The 12,344-nt window shown below is 42.4% G+C and overlaps 1 protein-coding gene across 1 annotated transcript in view; it reads right to left on the bottom strand.

The window, feature by feature from the left end:
- The window catches only part of grid2ipa (glutamate receptor, ionotropic, delta 2 (Grid2) interacting protein, a), a 61,081-nt gene that overhangs the window by 8,892 nt on the left and 39,845 nt on the right, over positions 1–12,344 (bottom strand). Inside the window, exons 9-14 of the mRNA XM_037688357.1 lie at positions 6,456–6,607; positions 6,133–6,288; positions 4,519–4,625; positions 4,267–4,414; positions 3,574–3,902; positions 41–1,798 (exon numbers count right to left, since the gene is read on the bottom strand). Coding sequence (XP_037544285.1) covers positions 41–1,798; positions 3,574–3,902; positions 4,267–4,414; positions 4,519–4,625; positions 6,133–6,288; positions 6,456–6,607 — 2,650 coding nt within the window. The remainder of the gene's footprint in view (positions 1–40; positions 1,799–3,573; positions 3,903–4,266; positions 4,415–4,518; positions 4,626–6,132; positions 6,289–6,455; positions 6,608–12,344) is intronic.

Below are 12,344 nucleotides of genomic sequence, written 5' to 3'. Positions count from 1 at the left end.
GAGCGGGTTTGGTGGGCTGTGAATGGTGTAATTGTTGAACCTGCTGGTCTTTGTGTCTTCCTTGCAGTGAAACATCAGCTTGATGAAGACCTTTAAGGCTCTTGCGACTCTGGTGGGTTTGGCTCTCCCGGTTCAGCTGATTCGGGAGGGAAGCAGGTTCTTGTTGAGCTTCATGCAGAAGTTCCGTGGATGAGTGATGAGGCTTGGGTTGGTGTATCTGATGAGCCTGATGGAGAAGCTCTGTGGACGAGTGATGGGGCTTGGGCTGATACACCTGTTGGAGCAGCTCGCTAGACGAGTGGTGGGGTTGTCCTCGATGCATCTGGTGAGCTTGGTGGAGAAGTTCAGTAGATGAGTGGTGAGGCTGCATTTGATGCATCTGGAGCAAAAGCTCTGTGGAGGAATGATGGGCCGTGACTTTGGGCATTTGGTGGAGCATCTCTGATGACGAGTAGCGAGCGTGGGGTTGCTGCATCTGCTGGAGCATCTCAGCAGATGTGTGGTGGACCTGGGACTGTTGCAACTGATGGAGCATCTCAGATGAGGAATGATGCGCTGGAGCGTGGTGCTTGTGGTGGAGCATCTCTGTTGAGGAATGGTGGGGTCTTACGCCCTGATGGCTTTGGTAGATGCCCTCTGGATACTGACTTTGTTGGCTGGGGTGGACTGGTTGAGGTGGTGATGGCTGATGTGGGGGAGGCGCAGAACGAGACAAGCGTCTATGATGAAGACTGTGACGGTTCGGTTGCTGCGGTGTTGGCCTCATCATATAAAGGGGGTGGTTTGTGTTTTGATGGATGGGGTCCTGTGAGGGCAGAGGAGGTAAAGACTGGTGAGGTAGTTGGTGAGGCAGAGGTGAATGTGTTTTCTGCTGCGTTGGTTGGACAGGCATGGACTGGTGGCTCTGGTAGATCTGCTGCTCTTGGTATGCTTGACGCTCTTCAAAAGCTCTACGCTCCTCGTACGCCTTTTGTTCCTGGTAGACTTGGAGCTCCTGAAACGCTTTCTGTTCCTTGTAGGCTTGATGCTGCTCCCGTGCTTTTTGTTCCTGGTAGGCCTGATGTTGCTCATAGGCTTGTTTTTCTTGATAAGCCTGCTGCTCTTGGTACATTTGTTGCTCCTCAAAGGCTTTTTGCTCCTCATAAGCTTTCTGCTCTTCATAAGTTGGTCTCTCTTTGTATATTTTCTCCTGAAAGGCCCGCTGTTCCTGTCGATCATGGAAAAGTTGTTGTCCCTCGTAGGCTTTTTGCTCCTCATAAACCTGCCTCTCCTTATATGCTTGTTGCTCCTCAAAAGCTTGTCTTTCCTGGTAGGCTTGTTGCTCCTGGTATGCTTTTAGCTCTTGTATGGTAGTGTGGACCTGCAGGTCTTCTCTTGTAGGGAGGACTTTGTGTAAGGAGTGGCGTTTTGGTGGTGGGTTACTGCGGGGAGGAGGTGGTGGAGGCGGCCCAGATTTCCGGCGAATGGGTACATATCCTTTTGGTAACTGCACAGGAGAAAAGCTAACAGATTCTTGCTGTTGCTGAGGTTGACTCTGTTCAGGTGGTGCAGGAGGAGGAGGTTGGTCATTGAACTGGACAGGTGGGGGTGGTGGAGGTGACATGGGCGGTGGAGGAATATGATCAGAGGAAGAGGAGTACGTGAGGGAGGAGGCATTCTCTTCTTCGTTGCTGCTTTGGACGTCACTCGGGCTGCTTAATTCTGGATCAACAAATCCTCCATTCTCATCTTCATCCACCCCGAGCTCGTCTTCATTTTCCTCCTCATCCTCATCGGGGTAGCCCATCTGCACAACATCCTGACATTAACATCAATTACACTGCATTAGAACTTTAATGTCAAAGTGGAACTTTTGGAAAACTTGATTTTTTTTTTTTACACAGAAATTGCACAAAACATGAACCACCAGGCGTGTGGAGCCGTGCATGTCTCAGCAGCGATGCAGCAGGTTTTCAGTTTTATTTTCTTTATTTCCTTTCTGTTTTTGTCACCTTCAAGACAGTTCAACTAAAGTAAAAGGCCATCTATTGCTAATTTTTGAACAGAAATGCTAATCAATCTCTCACTGCCCCATGATGAAGGCAAGTATGCCCTAAATGCAACATTTATCTAACAATAACTTTAAATTGTAGTCAGATCTTTCTTTGAAATGTATAGATGGAGGTATTTCATTTGAACCGCTCAATATTTTTTGCAAAGTCATTTTTGTTCACTTTCTCCCAAACAAACCAGATTACTCATGAGGATTTTAATCTCAAACGTAATACAGTAGTTCCTCGCTACTTTGAGGTTCAACTTTTGTGGACTCGCTCTTTCGTGGTTTTTCAAAGTAAGATTGAACACGAGGAAAAAATTAAATTAAATAAAATTGTACACGACACACGAATGTCAACTTGAATATTACTCACGTGATCGGGACAGTACGGGATACTGTACAGTAAAAAGTTGACAAAAAATAAAATACTTTGGACAGACACCACCGTTTTGTAGTTTTCTTCCAATAAGCCTGTATCGTATTTCTGTATCGCCACTCATAAGGACTACATTTCCCAGAAGCCAACAGTGCCCCGCCCATAAGCACCATTGCCTTCTGCTGAAATACTAGAGGGAAAGTTTTGATTTGAGCCGAAAAAAATTTGGTCCGTGACTTTGGTACCCAGCGGATGCAGAGAGCCGCATGTAATCCACCAGGAAATGGACCAGAACCGGACCCCAGACCCATTGGCGAACCCGAGAGCTGTTAGCTGGCCCACGAGAACTTTAGAGTGGGGGACCACCGCTGTAGATCCGGCGCTCCCTCCGGAGCCCACCACCACTACCCTGAGCCAGAGAGCCAGCCAGAACCGGCAGGGTAGGTCCGCTGAAACGGAACCAAGTCAGAGCAGAACTGAGCCGCTGCTGTTCTGCAGAGCTGGTGAGTAAAATTTAGTAGCTACATATAAGTATGTTGTTAAAATTATGTAGGTTTAAGAGTTTAGAACATTGTAAGAGTGTGGGAAGAGTTTATAAAGCCTTAAAATATATATAAATACTAAAATAAATATAACATCTCCACTTACGAGGATTTTCACTTATTGTGTAGGGGTCCGGAACGTAACCCCCACAATAAACAAGGGACTACTGTAAATAAGTGTTGTTTGGGTGTAAATAAGATAGAAATATGCATTTAGTATGATTGATTTCTTAGGCAATAAAATAAACCTCTCAGTAAAAATATAAAGTAATAAAATTGAAATTTTTTGGTTATTTAAGAGGTAGAGGAGGCGTTCTTTAGTTTACAAGTTGTATTTTTAAAGAAGATGAAGGATCAGATTGATGAAAAACAAAACTCAAATCAGAGAAATAAACTAAACAGGTCAAATAAATCTGTTTATTTTCTTTTATGTTCTTCACAAAATGTTCTTTTGTAAATTCAAATTTGCTTAAATGTGGATGTGAAGTTTTAGCTTTACAGACACGTGTGTCTCATTCTGTCCATGTATGATTGACAAGAAGCTTTCGATTCATTCAAGTGAAGAGGTAAAGATGAGTCGTTTGTTTTAAGCAATTCTTTAAACTATTCTGTAACGCTACCTCTTCATAGTCATTTTCGGGGGTCAGGAAGTCATCAACAATCGCCACCCTCTGTCCCAGCTGCTCGCTCAGCGCGTCCAGAAAGCGATCAGTGTCCTCTGAGCGAGGAGGTTTGGAGAAGGTGTAGCGCCGCTTGCTGCTGCGTCGAACAGGTGGGCTGGACGGGAAGTCGGGTTCTGGCGGTGAAGGAGGGGGGCTGTCTAAGCTCATGTAGGGGTTAGACTCCCCACTCGTCTGGCTCGTCAACCCTGGAGGAAAGAACTGGGTTGGAGGTGGACTGGGCAGAGGATCTGGCCAGGATGACTGGGGTGGGGGGCCTTTATGGCTCCCTGAAACAAAATCAGTCATGTTAAGCTCGTTTGTTTTCATGCTTCATACCACTGACACTGAGAAATCAAGGAATTAACTGAATGAATGCCTTAATGTTGAAACGAAGCATTACTGGGAAACTTTCCTGCTTTAATGTGAGCCACAAATTCACACAATGTAATTTAATACAAAATGTGTGTGTGTATTTATTGGAATCAGATAATATTCATGCCACGCAGAACTTTTTAAACTTGTTATCGTCTCCTGCACCGAGATAATAAACACACACGGACGTACAAGATAGATTACAGAGAAAAAAATCATTTTGCGGAGTGTGTTTTTTTTTTAATTAAGTTTGAGGAGCTATGAGTAAAATTCAGCAACCTGCGTTTGCGTTTATTGTAGGAGACTCTGGCCGTGATGGAGAGTCCAACTCCAGGAAACTCTCAGGGTCAGGAGGAGGACGACTCTTCAGAGACTTGGACCTCTTGGCCGAGTACATGTTTTCCAGCTCGGCGTACACTGCGGACAGCTTGTGTTTAAAAAAAAAAAAAAAAAGACACCTGGGTGGGACTTTTTCACGCTAACTGTAAAATAATGATGATCTTCAGTGGTAAACTGGGCTGTGGTACATACATTAGTGAGGTTGTTGGGAGTCTCAGGCAGAGAGGTACCATCTCCTGACTGACGTTCTCCAGGAGCCAACCTCATACCAGTTTCCTGCGTCGACTCGGCACGGAGGCCTGTGGTGATAAACTTAGAATGACTTTAACACCCCCCATATGATTTTACAAGGTGTGGAAGATTTTTGACCATTTCTTTCTCAACATCTGCAACAATTGGTACTTCGGTGACTCTTGGTGTTCAACTACATATATTATAGCCACACTGCAAATAAAATATTACGAGATAGTATGAAGTTTGTGGAGGGATTTTCTGTGGAGCAGTTATAAGTAGTCAGTTTCTTGCCTGTGGTAGGATTCAAGGTTCTTTATTGTCATTTGCATCACATGTGGTACAGAGGTGGAACGAAATTGTGTACACAGGGTCCCAGTTATATCAAACAATAGCAAAAATATAAAGTGTTAAAAGAAACAGTAAATAAGGATCTAAGACATACACTATGATATATGCTAAACGAACACCAAACGGTACACTAAAAGATCTAAAATATATGCTAAACACTAATAGTGCAAACCAATACACCGAACAACAGCAGCATGATTCTCAAAGGTTCGGTTCGGCTATAATTTATATGCTAATGTGAGCTGAGTCGGGCTTGGAGCCCCAAGACTAACATAAACTGGGATTTATTCAAAGCATGCAACAAAAATACAGAAACAAGGCGCCAAAAGTGAAAAAGAAATAAATCTACAGCAGCATGGTCCTATTGGCAGAGTGGTTCTGATGACAGTGAGGTTATCTTAACATGGTCCAGTTAGCAGCATGATACTGTTAGCAATGAGGTTTCTCTTAGCAACATGGTCCCGTTGGCACCATGGCACTGTTAGTGGCGTGGTCATGTTAGCAGGTTCAGTCAGCAGCATGATGATAATAAGGACTGCAGCAGCTGTTAGATAAATATAAAAAGAATCTCTGTTTAGGTAATCAGGGAGAAATTCTCACAGAGGCGTCAAGCTAATGGCTAATCGGGCTAAAGCCTGTTCTAGAGCCGATTTTGTCCATTTCAAACTCAAAAACATCAAAGCAGTTTAGGTAAATGCTCGATCGCAAAGTTTTCTGCTGCTCTTATTTGCACCAGGCTGAAACATGGTCAGCGGTCCAATGCAACAGGTTTCAAGCCAAACAGGTGTCGCAAAAGAGCACACTGGATCAGAGTATAACTGATGCAAAAGCAAAGTTGTGTAGAAATCGAAAAGTGTTTTCTTGAACAGTTTTAAAACTTCTGAGGTTTGTTTGTTTCAGATGTTCGAAATCTGCTCTGAACTACAACCCAGGATTATAATCTATTAACGTGACTTCTTGACGAAAAGGTCTTCCCGATTCTCCAGACTGAGACCTCTCTGACCGCTGTTACTGCAGGTAAGATGCTGACTACTCATAACTGTTCCACAAAACCTTATTTAAAACAATATATTATTTTAAAGTGCTTAAACTGAAGTAAGCTACAACAGCCTCAATAAAGGCAGAAGTCAGAAGTGTTTCTGAGATGACAGTGAAGGCATCATCAGTGGGGGTCGTAGTCTTATTGCTTTTACTTATGATGACAAAGAAAGATGATTTCAGTACCCATGCCTAAGTGTGTACCAATGACCAGGTCATCAGAGCTGCGTCCCCTCACGCTGCTCCTGTACGTGGTCCCCGTCACCCTCATGGAGCTGCTGCGGCGATGAGGCTCAGGGACCGGCTCCGGCTCCGGAGGAGGCGGAGGTGGAGGTGGTGGAACTGGAACAAACAAACGTATTGACAAAAGAGCTACATAGCAAAAAAAAAAAAAAAAAAAAGAAGAAGAGACGCAGCAATTCAGTGAACGGTTAATTTAAATCAAGAAACCCATCATAGCTCGTACGATTGACCTGGCGTCCATGATAAGACGTCAGCAGGAAACTCACCTGGTGCTTTGTAGCCAAGAAAACGGGAAATCTTGTTCTGGCAGTGCTCCTGTTCTTCATACGTCAGCAGCTGGTAAACGAACCGCCAGATCACCTGCTTGGCCGGGGTATCCAGCACCGGGAACACATCCACGATCAGCGTGTCAACATTCCTGTTGTCATGGAAACACAGGCAAGGTGACACAGATCACCTGACTGCCCAATGAAGACGTCATGTTAATAATTGGCTAATCAATAGGCAGGTTAAAATATTTTCATATGCCTTTACAATCAATTTTTAATATTATTTAACAGTCAACAATGGTGTACCTCAAGGCTCAGTCTTAGGACGCACCCTCTTTACAATCTACATAGGTAATGTAGGTAAAAACATCCCTGATGCATCCATACATTTCTATGCTGATGACACAGTTGTTTATTGTCGAGCTAAAACTGTTGATAAGGCTTTCCGGCTTTTGCAATCTGCATTTAACATCATCCAGTCAGATTTGTTTCACCTCAAACTTGTCCTAAATGCCGACAAAACCAAAGGGATGCTTTTTTCAAACAGGAAGTCGGTCCCAGCAGTTCTTCCTCTGATTTTATCCTCAAATGGTGTCCCCATTGATTTAGTTGATTAAATATTTGGGTATCTTGGTCGACTCGAATCTCTCTTTTAAGCTCCATGTGGAAAACCTGGTAAAGAAACTGAAAGTTAAACTGGGTTTCTTTTTCAGAAACAGATCCTGTTTAACTCTGAATGCTAGAAAACGCCTTGTATCTGTGACTTTCCTTCCCTCAATTGATTACGGTGACATTATTTACATGAACGCTCCTACAAGAACCCTGCAGATGTTGGATGTTGTCTATCATGCTGCACTAAGATTCATAACTGGCTGTGATTATCGTACCCACCACTGCACCCTGTATTCACTGGTTAACTGGACATCATTAACTTTACGCAGACTCTCTCACTGGTACATTTTCATCTTTAAATCACTTCTTGGTCTGTTGCCTTCATACATCTCCTCCTACATGTCTCTACGAGAGTGCAGTTACAGCGTGCGCTCTCAGGACATTATTACCTGCAGTGTCCCCTCAGTGAGGACTGAACTTGGCAAAAGGGCCTTCTCCTACTCCGCTCCTGTTTCCTGGAATATTTTACAAAAAGACCTGAAGCTCTTGACGTTGACCTCTCTAAGTGGCTTTAAAAATCTGTTGGACTCCAGGCAGGGACCAATGCAGACATGTTCCTGTTATTAGTTTTCTACATTCACCTTAGAATCTAGCTGTTTTTGTTAAACCTTTTGCCATCTTATTTGAAAAAAATAAAAAAATAAAATCTGTATGTCTTTTTATAATAGTCTATTGTTGTTGCTGTTGTCCATTGTTGTCATCATTCTTTGTTGAAATCAGGTCTCTCTAGTAAATGAGTCCTCGAGGCTCAATGGGATTTACCTGTCTAAGTAAAGGTTGAATGAAAAAATTATTGTCCCAAGAAAAGAATGTGCCCCCCCATATTTACTAGTATATATATATATATATATATATATATATATATATATATATATATATACACACATATTGTTTTTGTTTTTTTGTTTGTTTGTTTATATATATATATAAGCAAATCAGTTTGACATGATCGTTTTTAAAACGTATTTCAAAGAAAGGAAGATATAAGATTTCTTGTTTATTAACAAGTCACCAAACGGATATTAACAAAACGAAAAGCGTAAAAAATCTACTTTAAAGATGAAGATGTCTTTTTTTTTTTTTACCTCTTTCAACCGGCCGGTCAGCGGACACGCGGCTGATGATCCCGACCCGTTGTCCATCTGAAGTGTAACTGGACTTTTTTTTACCTCTTACAACCGGCCGGTTGGAGTCAATTGCAAATCCTCAGATGTGTGATAGGAGCAAAGTGCGGGCGGGGCCACATCGAAATTGTTGCACAATGTGCTCCAACGCTACTCTCTCTTTTCACAGTCTGATTAACTGCTGTAGTCTATTTCTTTCCTCATCCTCAGTAAATTTACTGTCTCCTCCTCTACAAGTAGATTAACACAGTTTTATATTGTGCATTCTTATTTAGTTTTCTTTGTGCTGTATGATTCATAAAACTGCATCAAAAACCCGCCCTGCCCCGACCATCAAGCACATAACTTTGACCTGCTTTATTTTTGATTTTCAGGTCGGGCTCGGGCCAAAAATCACAGCTCTACTTTACACTACAATCTGTGTCCTCATTTACCCATTCATACAGCACTCTACTAGATCTATACAGAGACTAATCAGTGCTTTATCACATTCATACAACGATGGGACACACATCTGAGGCAGTGAGGGGTTTAGTGTCTTTGCCCAGGGACACTTCAGCATGCGACTGCTGGTGGAATCGAACCCACAACTCTTGCATTGGAGGACGACTGCTCTAACCACTCAGCCACAGCCGCCTCATATATATGATGTCCTCACGTGAAACCCAGGGTCTCAGGAGGTTAAACAAAAACAAACAAACAAAAAAACAAAACAAATGTGTGTGTGTGTATATGTATATATATATATATATGTAGTGAGTCACGTGAGATACGTGTCACTTGTTGTATGACAAATATATGGATATATATTTATGCATACTTTTCACGAGTTCTTCATTTTTCTGACTGTAAATGCCGTGCATTGAATTTAACACAAAATGTAACGAGAGACGTTATTTATCTTTGACCCATCAAATGAATGGAATCATTTATTTTCAGAATCAAAGTTTAACATCAAACATTTACATTAATTTGGCAAAATATGAAAATAATAACAGACAGTTTCACAAATAATGAACTTCAAATCACTCGACGGTGATTTGAGGACTTTGCTTCAGATATTTCTAAAATATCTGTACTGATTTTGTGAGAGAGAAGAGTTTAAGATGAAAGGAGATTATCTTACAGGGAACTATGTGAGGGAATTTAATCTGTTTGACCAGAAGTTGCACGCTCCGTCAGATCCTCAGCCCGTCCACGGTACACTTTAGTCGAAGAAGAAGTCTTTACCTGGTTTGACGATAGATCAGCTCAGTAAGCATCCTTCAGACTGTTTCCAGCGCCTCCGTTAAGAACAGCTAAAATCCTCGGAGTCGTGCGTGGTTAGCTCAAAACAGAATTATAATCCCAAACGTCCCTGGATTCTCGGCAACTCCAAAACTCTTCATAACTCTAGTTCTCTTCTGAACTCCTTCAGAACTTTTCCATTCTCCATGGAATCTTTTTCTGTTGGACTCTCACTCTTCCATGAACTCTCACTCTTGGAACTCCATATCACTCTCAATCTTGGAACTCTCACATTCTCCAGAACTCTCTCAGAACCGGGAAGTTTTCACATTTTAAATGAGTTTACTTCCGGGTTTACTTAGAGCTTTCTGATTCGTGGATGGACCAGAAAGAGGAGTGGTTTTGACGTAAGGTGTTTATCAACAGTCGAGGTCAGAGAATGAAATTTGTTTTCACATACAGAAAAGATTATTGCAGCAACAGCAGACTTCGTGGAGTCAACTCTTGGTAATCTTCTGAAAAAGTTTAAACATGACATTTTTCCTTCAGTAAACATTTAGCTGACCGAAGCCTCAACTTTCACACACTTACGACAGCTTGCTCATTTCAGACAGAAAATCAAGAAATGCATATTCAGGTGATTTCTTCTCTGAATGAGGAATAAAAATCATTACTTACTGTTTATGTAAAATAAAAATGAGTAGTTCTTTTCAACCTGTAAAGCATTGAGTGAACTAACACAATTTGATTATTAAAACATTTGTAAGACAGTAATGATTATAAAGAATTGTCTTTTCTGCTTGATTAATTCAAGAAAGAAAGTCATCAGATGGCCCAGACTTATTCAGATCAATGGAAATAACAGTCTCTGTCCATCTGGTAGATTTGAGGTCATCTGGTTCACTACAGTCCCCCCTTTGGAAATCATCACCTGTCCATGGGGATGAATTCCAACCGTGAACTTAGACCTTCAAATGTCCTGAGCTTGATGTAATCCAGCAAGGAAGACCAAAGTCAGAAGTAATCCAGCAAGGAAGACCAAAGTCAGAAGTAATCCAGCAAGGAAACAAAGTCAAGGTAATTCCACAATGTTCTTGGTGTTCCATTGCGTTGATTATAATCCCATATCGTCTCGATAATCCCATTGTAGCAATGCTTTAACCCCTTGGAAACAGAGTCTGTAATCCATTGGAAAAAGTCATATAATCCACAACGGTAAATCCACAGCGATTGGAAGTGTTGATTAATCAGCATACAGAGGGGTTCCCTTGGATTGAACTGAAGAAGCGGCCACTGGATGAAGAGTTGAGACCAACGTCAGGGTTGCAGGTCGCCTCCAGCGAAGGTTGTCTCCAGCGACGTCCAGCCTGTGCCGTTCTGGTTCAATGTGTCATGCAATTATGTGGTTTAAGGTGGGCTTATGAAGGGGATTTTACATAAGGCCTTAAACTATATGCATCTGGTGTGTAAGCTATTATGGTTGGGAACAGCTACAACTACCAGTTAAGGGGTGGAGAATGCTGAAAAAGGGGTACTACAGGGGTTTATGCCTATAGAAAAGTGTTCCAAACTATTTTTCCATTTCTAACTTGGTTTAAGTTAGCTTTACATGGTAAAATATAGTTTGGTGTAATTGTCTGTTGTCCTTTAGACGAACGACTTGAGATTGGGTGTTTGGTTTTCCCATAAATGTTTTGGAAGTCTATGGCGAGACTTATCAAAAAGAATTAGCTATCCCCCCGAATAGAATTGTTCGAGTAGGTTCGGCTTAAGCGTTGTGAGATCAATGTAGATTATGGTACTCAAAGTAGCAATAATATACATTGACTCCGCAAAGATTGCAATTTAGTGAATGAACTGCATGTTGGCATGGTTAAAGGCTTCTTAGTCTCTAACTTACTACACAACAAAATTCATTCTTACCTCAGAAGCAATACCAAAATCAACTAAACAACGTTCCAACACCGACAAGAGTAGTGACTAAGCATCTAGAAACATCGTTTCACAGCTTCTCCTCACCCTGGTTGCCAGATTTCAGTCACGCTGTCCCGTTTTATCAAGGGTAGGTCCTGTGAGTTTAAACTATGGTTAAGTTTATTATCCATTAGTTATCTTCAGCTTGGATGACCCTTGTTCCCACGAGGTCTGATTTTGTGATGTCTTTGTCTCCTGAGGAGTTATTGCACGCCTTGTGTAATTTAACCTGGTTACGGTGTACCCATTTAACAGTTGGCTCTTTTTGGCCTTTACTGATTTTTATCTGGTAGATAATTGGAGACACTTTGTCAGTTATCAGATGGGGTCCAGTCCATCTGGGCATCAGCTTACGGGCGAGAGTTCCGGTCCCGGACTCTACTCTCCCAGTTTTGGGTGCAAACGTGTAGTACCAGACCCTGTCTCCCACTTGGAGTTCCTCGTAAGAGGCCTTTTGGTCGTAGTACGCTTTGCGTCCTTCAGCTGATTTTTCCAGGTTTTTCTGTGCGAAAGCAAAAGTGTTCTTAAGATGTCTTTCCAAGTCTTTCATGTATTGTTGTGTGGTGTAGGCTGTTGCCATGGCAGCATCGCCTGGTTGGTACAGCAGGTGCAGAGGGAGAGTCATTTGTCGACCCGTCATCATCTCGAAAGGAGCGATGCCAGTCGACGTGTGTGGAGTGGCCCTTATGGCCATGAGGACCAGAGGGAGTTTCACGTCCCAGTCCTTGTGGTTTGCGGCTACGTATTTTTTCAAAATACTCACCACCGTCCTATTTGCTCTCTCAACCTGGCCTGAAGCCTGTGGGTGGTAGCCAATATGGAAGTTGGCTTTGACGCCTAGCGTCTTCCACAGTTCCTTCATTACTTCACCTGTGAAGTGTGTACCTTG

This window comes from Nematolebias whitei, chromosome 15 (assembly GCF_014905685.2).
Source record: "Nematolebias whitei isolate Nwh7 chromosome 15, NemWhi1, whole genome shotgun sequence".
NCBI classification, from domain to species: Eukaryota; Metazoa; Chordata; class Actinopteri; order Cyprinodontiformes; family Rivulidae; genus Nematolebias; species Nematolebias whitei.
The sequence above is the reverse complement of the archived record's forward strand: the minus strand, read 5'-3'. Positions and strand labels throughout refer to the sequence as shown.